The 16706-nt window shown below is 40.7% G+C and overlaps 1 protein-coding gene across 1 annotated transcript; it reads right to left on the reverse strand.

Annotated features, from left to right (window-relative positions):
- Window positions 1-571: 571 nt before the first annotated feature.
- Window positions 572-15252, reverse strand: LOC121758876 (probable E3 ubiquitin-protein ligase ARI8). The gene is made up of 15 exons (XM_042154302.1): window positions 14844-15252; window positions 14101-14225; window positions 13741-13846; window positions 13563-13653; window positions 11848-12020; window positions 11466-11570; window positions 11293-11381; window positions 10246-10353; window positions 9973-10063; window positions 9762-9851; window positions 8832-8879; window positions 2335-2406; window positions 1868-1967; window positions 1642-1768; window positions 572-1097 (listed from the first exon to the last, which is right to left on the reverse strand). The coding sequence occupies exons 1-15, from the start codon at window positions 15075-15077 to the stop codon at window positions 833-835; spliced, it is 1824 nt and encodes a 607-aa protein (XP_042010236.1). The 5' UTR covers window positions 15078-15252; the 3' UTR covers window positions 572-832.
- Between the last annotated feature and the right edge of the window lie 1454 nt (window positions 15253-16706).

Consider the following 16706-nt stretch of genomic DNA (forward strand, 5'->3'; position numbering starts at 1 on the left):
AGATGATCTCCTCGCATTAAGGAAAATTGTCTTGACATCCATTTGTCAAACTTATCAATCCAAATAGGATGATATCCACAGTAGCGTGCGTATTGACTGAGCATAGCTAACAGCGAAAAACTCTTCGTAATTGATATCTTCTCTCTGGGTATAACTATTTGCCACTAGTCGTGCTTTCAATCAAGGCCTCTCTTTCGCTTTCACTTGTAGATCCATTTTCTCCCCATGCCTTTACAACCTTTGGGTAGGATTATAAAGTCATATACCTTCTTATCTAGCATGGTCTGTAACTCAAATATCGCCTCTTTCGAAGAGAGATGATCTGGTCTGCCTTACTTATTTGTAGTTCCATGGATCTGATTCATCCTGGTTCAGCAATCTCATCTTCAAAAACATGTTCACCAAACTTGGGTCTAAAACGCACTATTACTAAATTTGCAAACTAACAAGAAGTTTCACATTGGGAACCTTTGATATTATTTTTCCCCCGGAGTAGAACAAACCGCGAAGCTAATGCTTCTACCATACGACGGCGAAGCATCAAATCTACAGTAATGGAAAGAGAATTAAGTTTATCACAAGCACATCATCATGCAGCAGCATATCATTAAGCCTGAACATCGTCACATTTATTTTTTCTTTTTCTTTTCTCTAATGTATCTATGCAACAAGGTAACTTCCATTTTAGCATAATACAGACTATATACAAACAACACCCACCCCACACATTTTTCCCGAACCCAATAATTAACAGCTACTGTCGTCAATCCTGTGCATCTCCAACAAAACAGGCTACTGAGGAGGTTTCTGTTTGGTGCATCCAGAGCATAACTCAATTGCGGTGGTTACAAACCTGACATGCAGCTGCAGATCGAGCATTCATATATGTACACTTATCGCATGCCCAACTTCCAGAATCATCTGCATTTCTGACTGATGTGCCCGTCTTGGAAGACCCTTTCCCTCTTCCCCCTTTGCTCTTGCTAGTTCCTGCTGCAGTTTTTGAGCTCATCTTGTTGCATACTGCCTGTGAATCTACATCTGAAAGCCCATTCTCCAGTGCTCTAACCAGGTTTTCAAAGTAGTTCCGTGTCACGCTGTAAAAACGAACTAAAAAGTCATATCCTCGTTCAAAATATACATATAGTAAAAACTTATACTGACAAACAAGGCATCAGTTACATGCATAATTCCAACCTTCTCATGGACTGAAAGCATTAGACACTAGAAAGAAAAGATAAACAAACGAGATTCATCACACTGAGAAGATAGGGGGTATAAATTAGAACAAATCACTCTTACAAGAGTAAAATAAGCTCCCACTGACACCACATAAACATTAATCTAAATTAGTTCAAAACATGTCATCTTAAGTCTTAACTTCAATTAGATAACTCAGCATATACAAGGACAACGACTGGAGATGAGAATAAACTAGTGACTGGAGATTGAGAATAAACTAAATTTTTATGGACGAAGGAAGTACTAAGATTTAAGATCTAGACAAGTAAGAGGTTGTCGACTTGGCAAAGAAAAATTCAACATAAGACAGACATGCAAGAATTCCCAAAGAGACAACGCCACAGCTCTGAGTCTCAAAACATCAATAATCACATACTTCTTGATGCAACCACAAACTACCTTGTCAGGCCAGCAAGTTTGGTGCGGAAGTCATTAAAATCTTTTGATGGCCCCTCGGAATTCAGGTAATTCATTAGCTCTTTCTCTGCACATTGATGAAGCCTCTCCAGACCAGCTTCCGCCTCCCCTAGAGATATAAATATTTGGGTGGTCACATTAAAATCACATAAATGACCCAGGAGTTCATTCAAAAGCACAAACAGGTTACAAGAGAATGTAGAAATACCTTGCAAATACTCAAAGAACTGTTTTTTTGTATGTTCAACCTCAGGTAGATAATATCCATATGCATACGTCCATTTTAGAACCCTCCTGCATTCAACAATCTGCACAATTGTCCAAAGTTCATGCATCAGTATACATAAAAGAAATTAAACAAAAAATGGAAAAATATAATGCCTTCGGAGAAAGCAGAGTCAGATACAAAACTTTCCAGGTAATATAGAAAATAAGGACCATCTGTTCACATGAAAAGTACACTATGCTGCAAGAGCAAGTAAGGCACCAATGGACCAATGGAGGCAGTTTCTAACTGCATATGTAAAATATTTAGACAAGACACAATGATACCAAAGAGCTGGAAACAATTCTATTCACAACTAAATATGTACTCTCATAATCAAACAAAAAGGAAAAGATGGATATATATATATTAAGTATCTTATTAACTTAGAGTACTTGTCCAGAACTTACCTGTTGCCAAGCTTCAATAACAAACTTCAGTTGTGACTCAGGCTGGGAATGAACTTCACTAAGCTTCTCAAGCTGGATTGGAAAATGAATGAACATCACAAAACCAAATTGCAAGGGGGTGGGGGGAATTTATAGAGCAATACAAGGGGGTGAATAAGACCTCGTATGATTCAATTTTGGATATTTTAGCAATGGTGATGATCCCCAGAGACCACAGAAAGCACAAGACTACGGAACTCCTAAAACTGGTTTAGTTCTCTTGATTTTCCAAAAATGCACAAACAGTTATACCATGATGAAATATTTGGTAGATTATCGGCATTTGTAAGCAGTGCCGGAGCCCCAACAATTTTAGCTTTAGCTATAGGTAATATGTATCCATAAATTTATGTATTCTAGTTTCAGTGCATGTGGTCTAGGAATAGCTTGTAGAATCATTTGATTTGAAGGCTTGAGTTTGATTCCTAAAGCTGTTGATTTATAATTTCTATTTTTTCCTCTATATATTTTGTTAGGATTCGCACACACAAGGCTTACACACACTCAATAAGATCACACACACACTCACTGTTGTATGAGATCACACAATGCAGAAAACACACACACTCACACTTTGAGTATTGAAGATGATAATCTTGGAGAGAAAACTGGAAAACTCTTTATTGATTAAACTCTACTCTAAACTACATACACGGTGAGCTATTTAAAGCTCTACAATCAAGTAGCAACTGCTACTAACTAACTACAAGAAGAATCAAGAAAGCAAGAAGAATAACCGCTACATCTCAGCTAACTAACTGCTGCTCCAACGGCTAGTTCGGCTAGGTTGCTTCTTCCTTCTCGGTTCAAGACCGAACTCCTTCCTCGGTTCAAGACCGAACTCCTTCCTCGGCTCAAGACCGAACTCCTTCTCGGCTTACAACCGAACTCTTCCTTCTCGGCTCATTCCAGCTCAACGCCGAGCTTCCTTACCGAGCTTCCTTACCGAGCTTCCTTACCGCTGAGCTTACCGACTTCTGCCTTCTTCTTCTCGGCTAGTTCCAGCTCGGTAAGCCGAGCTTACCGAACTCCTTTCTAGCCGAGCTTCTTCCAACTGAAATGAGCACTCCATTATTACAATTCTCCACCTGAGGGCTCATCTCAGTTCTTGCACAAACATTGATCAATTTCTTGCAATGATCAAACTTGTCTCTACCTAGAGACTTTGTTAGCATGTCAGCCGGATTGTGCAAGGTGTTAATCTTAATTACCTTCACTCTCCCCTTTTCAATCTCATCTCTAATGAAATGCAACTTTATGTCTATGTGCTTGCTCCTTTCATGAAAACCCGGATGTTTAGCCAAGCACATAGCTGAGCTGCTGTCACAATGAATCACCATTGTCTTTTGGTCAAAACCAAAGTCAGAAATCACTCCCTGAATCCAAAAACTCTCCTGTACAGCTGCAGTGAGAGCTATATACTCTGATTCTGTTGTTGAGAGAGTAACAACACTTTGCAACCCTGACTTCCAGCTGATTACAGTTCCAAACATGGTAAAAAAAAAAACCTGTTTGGGACTTTCTGTTGTCCAGGTTTGCAGCATAGTCTGCATCACAATAGCCCTGCACAACCTCCTCAGATTCACCTTCCCAGCCATTGAACACAATCCCCCAGTCCTTAGTTGACTTCATGTACCTCAATATCCACTTAAGAGCATTCCAATGCTCCTTCCCCGGGTCTGCCATGTATCTGCTAGTCACTGAGATAGCATGAGCCAAATCTGGTCTTGTACAAATCATAGTGTACATAACACTTCCAACCACACTAGCATAAGGGATAGCCTCCATCTCATCAGCCTCTTGCTTAGTTTTAGGGGCCTGCTCCTTTGAAAGCTTAAAACTCTGGGACAGAGGAGTTGATGCAGCTTTTGCATTTTCCATTTTGAATCTCTGCAAAACTTTCTCAATATAGTCAGTTTGCAGCATCCACAGCTTCTTGCAGCCTCTATCTCTCTGAATATGTATGCCTAGGATCTTCCTTGACTCTCCTAGATCCTTCATTTCAAAGCTTGACTTCAGATCTTGTTTAACTTTCTGAATTTCTGTCATAGAAGGCCCTGCAAGTAGCATATCATCCACATAGAGTAATAGGTAGGCAATGGGGGTCTTGCCTGCCTTCTTGATGTAAATGCAATCATCATATTCTGACTTGGAGAAGCCAATCTTCTTCATCTGTGCATCAAACTTCTTATTCCACTGTCTAGGACTTTGCTTAAGTCCATAAAGACTTTTCTGTAACAGGCACACCTTGCCTTCTTCTCCAATCTTTACATAGCCCTCTGGCTGTTCCATGAAGATAGTTTCCTCTAGATCTCCATTTAGGAAGGCTGTCTTCACATCAAGCTGTTGTAGCTCCCAGTCAAGCTGATTCACCACAGCCAATAGAATCCTAATCGAAGTGTGCTTCACAACAGGTGCAAACACTTCATTGAAATCGATTCCCTCTTGCTGTGTAACGCCTCTAGCCACCAGCCTTGCCTTGAACCTGATTCTGTCTTTATCAGTGGTCTCTACCTTCTTTTTAAACAACCACTTGCAACTGATCAGCTTCCTCTCCTTTCCATCTGTATTCAGCTTGGATTTGTCCACCAAAATCCATGTTTTGTTCTTGAGTAAAGACTCTATTTCCTCATTCATGGCTTCAATCCATCTTTCTCTATCTTTGCTCTGCATAGCTTCTTTATATGTGAGTGGATCTGCACCATCAATACTTTCAGCTGCACACAGAGCATAATACACAACATCAGAGAACTTTGTTGGTGGCCTTGTTTCTCTTCTAACTCTGTCTCTTGCAAGCTGATAGTCTCTGATAGAGTCTGATATAGACTCACCAGCCTGGTTGCCCTGAGTTGGAGCCTCTTCTTTATCTGAATCAGACTCACTCCCTGAGTCAATAACTCCACCTGCTCCTAGGCCAACCCCCACAGGCTCCACCTTGAAGAAATCACCCTCATCTTCACTGGAGTCCAGCTTATCTTTCAGGTATGGCATCTGATCCTCCAAGAACACCACATCCCTACTCACCAAGACCTTCTGCTTACCGGGCTCAATACACCAGAGCCTATACCCCTTAACACCCCTCTGATACCCCAGCAAGATACATTTCAGAGCCCTAGCTTCAAGCTTACTTTGCCTAGCATGAGCATAGGCTGCACACCCAAACACCTTGTATTTTGAGTAGTCACTATGAGCTCCATACCACATGTAATCAGGAGTTTCAGATTTCAGGGCAGTAGATGGGCATTTATTGATGAGATAGGCTGCTGTATACACAGCCTCACCCCAGAATCTGCTGCTCAAACCAGAACCAAGAAGTAGGCACCTCACCCTCTCTAGGATTGTCCTATTCATCCTCTCCACAACACCATTTTGCTGAGGATTACCAGGAACAGTCCGGTGCCTCTTCATACCCTTCTCTTTACAAAACAGATCAAACTCAGCAGACAAGAACTCTAGGCCATTGTCTGTCCTTAAGCATTTAACACTTCTACCCTTCTCTAGCTCAACCTCCTTACACCATATCTTGAACTTTGTGAGTGTTTCAGATTTTTCTTTAAGAATATATACCCACAACTTCCTTGTATAGTCATCAATGATAGCTAAATAATACTTTCCTCCACCAATTGAACACACCGGTGAAGGCCCCCAAAGATCACTATGTATGTAGTCTAAAGGGGCTGTAGAAGAGTGAATACCTGTAGGATAGGGTGCCTTCTTAGCCTTTCCAAGTATACACTGCTCACAGGGGTCCATCTTGTTGAAATCTCCAGAGATCAGACCCTTCTTGATGAGTTCTTTCAAGCTTCCTTCAGCTGGGTGGCCCAATCTCTTGTGCCATAGCATTATGGAATCATCTGACACTGCATTGCTTTCTCCATCAACAGCCTTAGCCTTCAGATAATAGAGAATATGCTCTCTGTCAGCCTCCATCATCACTGCATCTCCAGATTTCACAAACAATTTTCCTTGACTCATCAATATGGTGAACCCTTTCTGCTCCAGCATTCCCAATGAGATGAGGTTCCTCTTCACTTCTGGAATATACCTCACCCCAGTTAGGATCTTTATAGAGCCATCTTGTAGGCTTAGCTTTACCTTCCCTATTCCTTTGATCTGACAAATGTGATTATTACCAAGAACAACCGTACCCGATGCTTCTTGAAGATCATGAAACCAGCTTCTATTGGGGCACATATGGAAGCTGCACCCCGAGTCCATTATCCACCTATGACTGACCCCACTATCACTGATATTCATGAGTTGAGCCGGGGGATCAGCACTCTCCACACAATCAGATTGATTGTGTCCCTCAGAGGCCATCTTTCTCTTCCATGCATGACAATCTTTCTTCAAATGTCCAGGTTTCTTGCACCAATAGCAAGCTCTGGTTTCCTTCTGAGCATCAGAACTTGAGGGTTTAGGGCCCTCAAACTTCTTCTTGAAGTTCTGCTTCTTGAACTTCTTCACATTCAAGGCCTCTGCAGCTTGAACATTGGAGCTTGCAGAGCCTCTGTTGGCTGTCTTCTGGAGTTCTTTGGCCATCAAGGCTGAATAGACTTCTGCATAGGTGATAGGTTTATCTCTTCCATAGATAATTGCATCACTTAGCTGGTCATACGAGCTAGGCAAGGCATTCAATGTGAGAATGGCCTTATCCTCATCTGAGATCTTGACATCAACAGATCCCAGGTCATCAATGATCTTGTTGAACTCCTCTAGCTGCTCAATGATGGACCTATCTCCAGAAAAACTATAGGCATACAGCCTCTTCTTGAGATACAGCCGGTTAGCCAAGGATTTGGCCAAGTAAACTTCATCTAACTTGTCCAAGATCTCCACCGCAGTCTTGGCTTCTTGAACTTCCCTCAAGACCTTATCTCCAAGGCACAGAATCACTGCAGAATGTGCCTTGAGCTGCATCTCCTCCATCTTTGCCTGAGCTTTTTCATCAAGCACTGGAGCCTTTCCTTTCTCCTCTGGTTTTGCAAGAACTGCCGCCAAGCCTTGTTGAATTAAAACCGCCTTCATCTTCATCTTCCACAGGCCATAATCATTCTTGCCTGTGAACTTTTCTGCATCAAGCCTTGCTGCCATCTCTGAAACCGTTTGATCCTTTGCAAATCAACTTCAATATCCCTTTCCCACAGACGGCGCCACTTGTTAGGATTCGCACACACAAGGCTTACACACACTCAATAAGATCACACACACACTCACTGTTGTATGAGATCACACAATGCAGAAAACACACACACTCACACTTTGAGTATTGAAGATGATAATCTTGGAGAGAAAACTGGAAAACTCTTTATTGATTAAACTCTACTCTAAACTACATACACGGTGAGCTATTTAAAGCTCTACAATCAAGTAGCAACTGCTACTAACTAACTACAAGAAGAATCAAGAAAGCAAGAAGAATAACCGCTACATCTCAGCTAACTAACTGCTGCTCCAACGGCTAGTTCGGCTAGGTTGCTTCTTCCTTCTCGGTTCAAGACCGAACTCCTTCCTCGGTTCAAGACCGAACTCCTTCCTCGGCTCAAGACCGAACTCCTTCTCGGCTTACAACCGAACTCTTCCTTCTCGGCTCATTCCAGCTCAACGCCGAGCTTCCTTACCGAGCTTCCTTACCGAGCTTCCTTACCGCTGAGCTTACCGACTTCTGCCTTCTTCTTCTCGGCTAGTTCCAGGCTAGTTCCAGCTCGGTAAGCCGAGCTTACCGAACTCCTTTCTAGCCGAGCTTCTTCCAACTGAAATGAGCACTCCATTATTACATATTTTCATTTTTCTTGTGTTATGTGATTTGGGGCCCCCAGTTTGAAATTCCTGCGAGTACCACTGTTTGTAAGTGTCCTTTGATAGGGAAACTAAGCAAAGGGAACTCCTCATTCACTTAATGTAGTCATCAAAACCTCCTTTTAGGTGGCCACAGGGAGAATTGAGGAGTTAATTTTATAGATACCTAGGCAACACTTCATTAGCTTCAAACGAAGAAGGATTTTAATATTTTCTTGAAAGAGGAAAACAAAAAGTTTTCTCCATGGAAGAAGAATTCAAATATGCATTGGTTTGTGGCTATAATTACTGTGCTAAGAATTGAATTATTGTTCTGAGATTTGAGATATTATGTTTCTATCATATCCTATTTTTTGCATTTTATATTTCTTATTTTTACATACATTAATAATATTTTTATTTGTATATTTAACAACTGCCATATCCCACCATGCCGACAGCCATATTCCATTGACAACATTGATCCCATCCTCTAAACAAGCAGGAATGCTTTACAAGATAGATTAAGTGCTCAGTATCTGATGTCACTTTTTGTAGCAGATCCTGAATGACTATTCTTTCTAAACAATCATAATGGAGACAGATAGAGAAACACAACATTCATCCATTATCATTTGGAGACATAGACAGATAGACTAATGGAGGATGGAAATCCTTACATGTACACTTTCCATTTGATGCAGATCCGCCAGTGCCTTTTGCCTTGACTGCATTGAATTTGCTTAAAGTTGCATGTTATGCAGAAAAAGGAAAAAATAACTCAAGACTCAAAAAAAGGAAACAGCATGGAAGTTCATTGTGATGATGATGGAATGACAAAATAGGTTCAATAACTTATGATAATCTTTAGGTGACAATAAAAAATATATAAAAAAAAACTTGGAGGTAGTTTTCAAAAGGGAAGTGAGCCAATCCCAATTGATCCAACTGAGCGCAGACCTAGAGAACCCACTACAGAAACTGTCTGCTGGGTAAAAGGATACCAAACTTCTATCACTACTCATATTGAGTCCATTCATAAATATGAGTCAGAGACACACACCAAGAAACATCCCAAAACGAACTTTATAATGTAAAGAAAGATATGGAAAATTGGGATATGTTAGTGAATGGGGGCAGTATCCACATATAGTATTGAACTAGTTAAATGTCAATGCCAAACAGTTACAATGACTTTCATATGATCACAGAAATCATTTCTTCCAAGCTTCTTCATAGTAATAGGTCAAAGGAATGAAGGATACATAGCTTTCTAGCCAATCAGAATTTAAGACTAAGCTAAATAGTTAGATGTTGACTTTCTGAGCACTTCCATAACACAAAATAAAAAAATGATTAGATTCAAGTAGATCTCCACATTTGTGGTCACAATTTCATCTTCTTCCTGTACAGCCTCTTTATCTTAAATTTTAGAGTAAATTATTTTCATGTGCTTGGCCTTGGTCTGATTGAAAACCTATCTCTCAACTGGAATCTTCATGCTAATGCACTAAGTACTCAAAAGAGGCTGATGACTAAATATAAGCAATTATATTACAGAAACAATGTCCTTTAGGATTTATGAGATAACTGTGAATTGACTTGCATACCGATTGGTTGGATGCCCATCGCTCATAATAATGAGTGTATCGTTCCAAGGAGTTCTTGGCCATCTCTCTCCTCCTTTCTGCGTCATCATACTGGATCCAATTTGCAATTCAGTCAAAAGAAAGCAATCAGATACAAATATTCGATGCACATTGACATAAAAAAATGACATGTAGCGAAGATGGTGGTGACATAAATGCCTGTATTACACACCACTCCCTCTTGCTTTGCTGCTTCATAACGGTTGCATGCATAGAAACCTCCAGTTGTCTCACCATGCTCTGACCATTGACCAAGACACAACCTGAAAAAGTATAAAATGCCGATGAGCAGAACAGTTCTAGAAAATCAATGTAGTTACTATGATTAGGGATTTGATTGAAACAGATAAGAAATTCAGCCATGGGCCATTGCAGAGCCACACAAAGGGAAATATGTATTTCGCAAAATATTTTGGTTTAAATGCAGAATAGTAGAGAAGCATACCAGCAAAATTCAAACTTGCATGGTGGAGTGCAAGTCATGTGCATGCAGCCTTGGTTCTTCTCAATCGGACGCTTGCACTTGGGACATGGCTTGGAGTTGGCCAATATCCTAAAAATGGCAAAATCAGCATGAGGAATGCCGTTTATGCTATCTTATAAGTAAATAATATCTTGCAACTTTAAAGAGGACACAAACTACAAGGCCAAGAACACCACCAAGAAGTATGTACTTCTTGTAAGTAAAAAGTAATGAGCTAGCCTTTTGATACGCCATATATACATTATACAATTATCATATGGAGACCCAGGTAGGAAACATAAAATTTGCATCTAAGGAAGAAATAATTTACATCTATAACTGATAGGGAGATACACAACCCCGGCTGCAAGAGTATAAATCTGACATGAGTCATGGCTTGGAGTTGGCCAATATCCTAAAAATGGCAAAATCAGCATGAGGAATGCCGTTTATGCTATCTTATAAGTAAATAATATCTTGCAACTTTAAAGAGGACACAAACTACAAGGCCAAGAACACCACCAAGAAGTATGTACTTCTTGTAAGTAAAAAGTAATGAGCTAGCCTTTTGATACGCCATATATACATTATACAATTATCATATGGAGACCCAGGTAGGAAACATAAAATTTGCATCTAAGGAAGAAATAATTTACATCTATAACTGATAGGGAGATACACAACCCCGGCTGCAAGAGTATAAATCTGACATGAGTCATGACTCAATATCAAATAACATCTCAACATCATCAATTATGTTACCTAGATGGCTAAGAAAGACATAGTTCGCAAAATATTCTGCAACATGACTCAAGATAATTGATAATGCAAATAGAAGATTATTTTTAAATAAAAATACTAGAGATTAACAGCACATGATAGTACCACTTCTTTGCTTTAAATTCAGACACACATGCATTTCAGAAATAAACACTCTGATATGTATACCCATACCAAGAAAATATCTTAGTTACATGAACACGCACTTATGATGTCAGTTTCACCAGATTCGTTCTAGAAGTAGTATACCAGTTCATGTTCTCAGATTCTGCACTGTTTTTCAAAACCCACTTCGCCACAGTTTCACAGTCCACTGGCCGATGAGCTTCTTCTGCGCACTGATCATAGCACAGCTCATATTACATAACTTATCCTCATGAAGAAAATTAAGACGGTAAAATACATAACAAACCCCAACTCACATTCCAACAGAAGCTATATGAACAATTGCAAGTGACATCATAGCTTCCACTACCAACAACATATTCCACAGCAGAATCACAACCAGGAGCAGGGCACCACTTAATCTGTAAGGGAAGATAAGAGAAAATTGACCTTCCAAATACATTCCTAAATGAATGAGGAGAACTAACTAAGGCATAATAAGCCTATTATCAAGATGAAGCAGTAACAATTTTGTAACTTATACAGTTTGCAGAATGATGCCTTTTATGGATGTTAATTTTCAATAAGATGATGCTATAAATTCTTCTACACTTAGTATCTAAAGTATAAAGGCAGTAACCTAAAGATTCATACGGAAATCAGCAGGACTAGCAAGGATTCAAGAGGTGATCTGTCTACCTTACGGCTGTCCTCAACATAAGATCTAAGAAGATAGCGGCGGTACTTCTCCTTATCATCATGGGAAGCTAACTTGTCAATCATATCTTGGCCAACAGCAGCACCACAAGAAGGATCTGGACACCTCAGCACCAAGCATCCAGGACCATCATTGATGGAAGTACTTAGGTAAGCTAAAAGTACAGCCAGGTAATAGATCAGTTATGTTTAACTATTTAGCACTCACACATGCAAATCTCAAAGAGAGAGACACATTGCAGAGATAAACTTCATCAGAAAATAACAAAGATCACATCGTTCTCGTTAGAGACGATAAATCCAATGTGTACATTTCAGAGGTCAAAGACAAAGTTGGCCATAATACGTTCATTCCTATCACAAGGTTGACAAACTAAAAGATTTATCAGATGACACCACAGTGAATGTATTACAACACCTCTAAGGCATCCATTCAGGCATCATGTTTGGTTACCCCTTAAACATAAAAATGAGTACTTCTGAATCTGTTTACTTCAGCCCTCATACGAAATCCACAAACCAGCTCACTTTTGAAAATCACCAAAAGGAAATCAAAACATAAGGAATAACCCTCCATATCTTCAAAACCAAAAACCAAGCAACTTTTGAATATATTCCACTATAATAAACAACTTGTATATCCCAGTCTCCCACTAGAACAAAACAAAATTAGCCTAACCACCCATCCTCAGTTACCAGATTAAGAACTCATCAGTTCAATCAGCCTAATCACCCAACCTCAATTACCAGAATAAGAATTAATCTGTTCAATATTTTCAACTACCAATAATTTATACTAGTAGGAGTATCTTATTATTGGGTCTTGTAGCTACCAAGGAATATATGCACATCAATGTGTACATCCCTAGTCAGTAATGTGTTCTACACAAACACTAATGTAAACTTTCTAATAAATGATACCATAGTTGAGTTTACAATAAAGGTCAAATTTGAAATATATGAAGAACTTTACCATTCAATTGTTTAAGCAACTATACCAATTAATAGATGTTCAGGTTGGTTAGATCAATTCTATCCTATATTAACAACATGCAAATTACAAACAGAAGCATTGATAAGTAGCGATCAAATTGTTTCTAATGAGTCCTAAGAGCTATACTCTGAGCAAGTCCCGATCTCAGTTAGAACTAAGTTCCCACCAAATAGGGCATGGTACAAGACACTTATATCTGCTTCGAGTTCACATGCACCTTTATATTTCTGCTTGCAAAACCAGGTTTCGATCTTCAGTTTTATCTATTTTGCACAGAATGTGTATATGTATATGCAACTAAGTTAAGCAATCATATTCAATCAAGGATTCAAACTGCCACCTGGTCAATAAATTATAACACCACACTGGGGGGGGGGGGCAAGATACTAAATTGCCTTAGGGCTTAGGAGCCATGGTGCCCCCTCTGTAAAACCACTGAGAGTTTTCCATTGTACTCAATTCCCCTCCCAGCTTCAATCAAAAAAGAAAGTGTCTTAGAAGATCATGAAATTCCCTCTCCGAGTTTCCAACACAAGCAAAGAAAGAAAAATTTTCTTTTGATAAAATGTTTGTTTCAGCTTTAGGGGAATTCTGTTGAATTGATCCAATAAAGGGCATGCAAAGATGCGGATATGGATATAGCTTTCCTTTTTGATGTATCTACAAGAATAAGTCAGTTGAAGTATGCAACTGATAGACAAACCTTTCCAGCACGTGTCACAAAAAAGGTGAGAGCACGCAAGAGTTCGTAGTTTGTCAATAGTGTAGCGCTCAAAACAGATCCCGCAGGACACCTACTAGAGTACAAATTAAGATAAGCACATGTGGAAACACATCCTGAAAGGAAACAAAGATAGGAATCATCTTAATTGATAACTTACTTCCTTAAAATTTGGAGCCTTAACAACTGGTGTCTCCAATATGCCAACAGCTCTACGAACATTTTCTTCGTCAGCAAACCATTCTTCATGCACGTTATTCACACTCCTGAAAACAATAATGTAAAATAGTTTGTAGATGTATAAACTGAAATAACACAACCAGATCATACGTATTACAGAAAAAAAAATCTGACATTTTCCAAATATTTAAGCACTTCAAACAATTTTCCCACACCAGGTACCTCAACTTTCTTAAAGGAAATAATTAAGTTACTCGAGACCCAAGTTAATGGAAATTTAGCAAAACTTGATTTTAGCCTTACAAAAACTTGGTTTTACGAGTAAAGTACAATCAGTTACCAGTTATAACGCCGCAATAGTATGCATGCTGCTTCCCGTGGAATAGAAAGAACAGTAGATATTTTGGTAATGTCTTCGAATTGACGTTCTTGTATATCTTCCTCTTTTAAGATAGTATAATTCTTCTGTAGCACATACAACAGTGAGTTTCTCAAGTGGGAGGGTGGAAACATAAATACAAAAAGGCATTTCAAGCAAACGGTAACTCAGTAAAGAGCACAACTATTATTCAAAGTTCTTAGTTACAAAACAGAACTTTCTCTGACCCTCACTCTTTGCAATGACATCAAGTTTAGGAGCATAAAATTTCAAAGCTAAGCTGGACCTCATCAAATATTAACTCAAGTTTTGGTTTTTACTTATTATTCCTATATTGATCAATCTTGTTTCTAGAACACAATAGCTAAATTCTATTCCACCAAACATCCTCATTTCTGATTAAAGGAAGCAGTAAACCCCGCTCTTTACATATGCAGGGAAAAAACCGGTAATTTACAGTTATCTCCCTCCCTGCAGAAATACGTTAGTAACCACCCAACAAAACCAAAAAAAATTAGAAGACACTGGCTTGTAAAGAACCAAATTTTCACCTTGCACGACTGTAATGTACATACACACATAATTGTTCCCAGCTTAAATCACATTGAATCAAGCAAATTGAACGAATTAGCTACTCGTCTGTCATTGCAGCAACTAAATAAATCAATCAGACAACATGGCAAGCGCCGCTCTACGAGTAGAACCTGCGAGCGACTGACGAGTGCGTCATCGCCGTCATCCGAGTTGGCGATGAAGTCGTAATCAGCGGCGTCGTCGTCCTCTTCATCGGCATAGTCATAGCAATAGTCTTCTTCTTCGTCTTCCCCAGTTTCGACCATATTGTCGTCGTCCTCGCCGCCGCTGTAGTAGTCATCATCCTCATCCAGCGAGGCTACTTCATTGGCATCGTGCATATCGTCGTCGGACTCCAATTCCATGATGATACGCAAAATTTCAGTTGAGAAAACCCTAGAGAGAGAAATTTGAGAGACGGTGAGAATTGGGGAGACGGAATCAGTGATTCTCAGTTTCCCAGCAGGTTAGGTGTAAAGTAATGTTGCGATCATCTTTTTGATTGCTGCAATTGCAGATGGAATCCACTCTGCTGATATTGCGGATAACTCATTTCGCAATTTAAGGATGTCACTATAAGGGTGTCCACTATAAGGTGGACACGCCCAATAGCCCCGCCCCAGTTTTTTGTCCATAGCCCCGAATTTTTGTCCATAGCCCCAATAGCCCCGCCATTTTTTTTATCCACAGCCCCAGTTTATTTGTTCGTGTCCACAAAAAAAAGTGTCCGCAGCTATAAGCCCGGACACTTCCAATAACCCGCCACTTTTTTAGCCACTTTTCATTGTATTTCATTTTTCGTTTATTTTAAATCAATTGTAATTAAAATTATCGGAATGTAAATAATTAGATACCGAGGTAATACTGAAATGTAAAAAAAAGTATTGGGACCAAATATTCGTTGTATTATGGAACCGGGAAAATTATACAACGAACATTTTTAAAAAAATACAAATAAAAACACTGCCACCGTCTATTCGGTGGCGGAATCGGATTCCTCCTCCTCTTCTCCGCCACCTCCCCCGCTGCCCCCCCCCCCCGCGCATCCTCGGACAACCCAGCTGATTCTGGATCCGACACATGAGCTTGTAGTATATACCCTTGGTGATCGGGTCGGTTGCGGTCTCGTAGAAACGGCAGTTGTCTTGCAGTTGTTTCATCAACTGCACATCTAGGTTCGCCCTCAAGACCTCGTGGGAACCAGTGGCCATGGATGGCGGTATAGAGGCGAGCTGTGAGATGCGGCCGACGAGAGGCGGGAGGCACCTGCAGCCCCTCTAGCGCTTCGGATAGAGGCTTGTTGGCCCGGAGGGCGTGGGTGCCTAGAGTGTGTAGCGGAGGGCTCTTCGGTTTGCTTGTCGTTGAGGTCGATTGATTGCGAGCCGCTGCCGCTCCTGTAGTCCCCGGCTATGTTGTGTGTCTAGTACGTTTCGCCCTAGGAGCTCCTGCCCGCTTTTGCGCACAGATGACCTTGAATTTCGGACAGTGCTCGAGAACGAGATACTCCTCCCACATGTTGAACTTCGGCCAACCTTCTGTGTTTAATTGGGTCATAGACAGTGCCTTCACGTCAGCTTCGCTTCGGCCACTCTCAGCACTGAGCAGGTTGTTCTTGTATATGCCTGCGAACCTCTTGGTGGCTCTCAGAATCCTAGACCACTTTTTGCGGAGCTGTTCCCCGTCACGTGGTTTGGCGCCTCGAGGTTTGAACTCGTTGTATGCCAACAGGACGCGCTTCCAAAAGCTCCCCTCGGTCTGATCGGTGCCCACTATGGGGTCCGATGTGACGGCATCCCACGCCCTCGCCACAACAATGGACTCCGCTTTGGTGTAGTGCGTGGCCCGTCCACCGACGGCTGCCGGCGCTGCTGCCTCGTTGCCGCTGCCCGAGCCGCCACCGCCGCTGCCGACGCCGCTGACACTGCCACTGCCGCCTCTTCCGTCGCCCCCGCCGCCACTGCTTCCACCCGCCTCACCGGACCCGCCGACTCTCG

This window comes from Salvia splendens, chromosome 12 (assembly GCF_004379255.2).
Source record: "Salvia splendens isolate huo1 chromosome 12, SspV2, whole genome shotgun sequence".
NCBI lineage: Eukaryota > Viridiplantae > Streptophyta > Magnoliopsida > Lamiales > Lamiaceae > Salvia > Salvia splendens.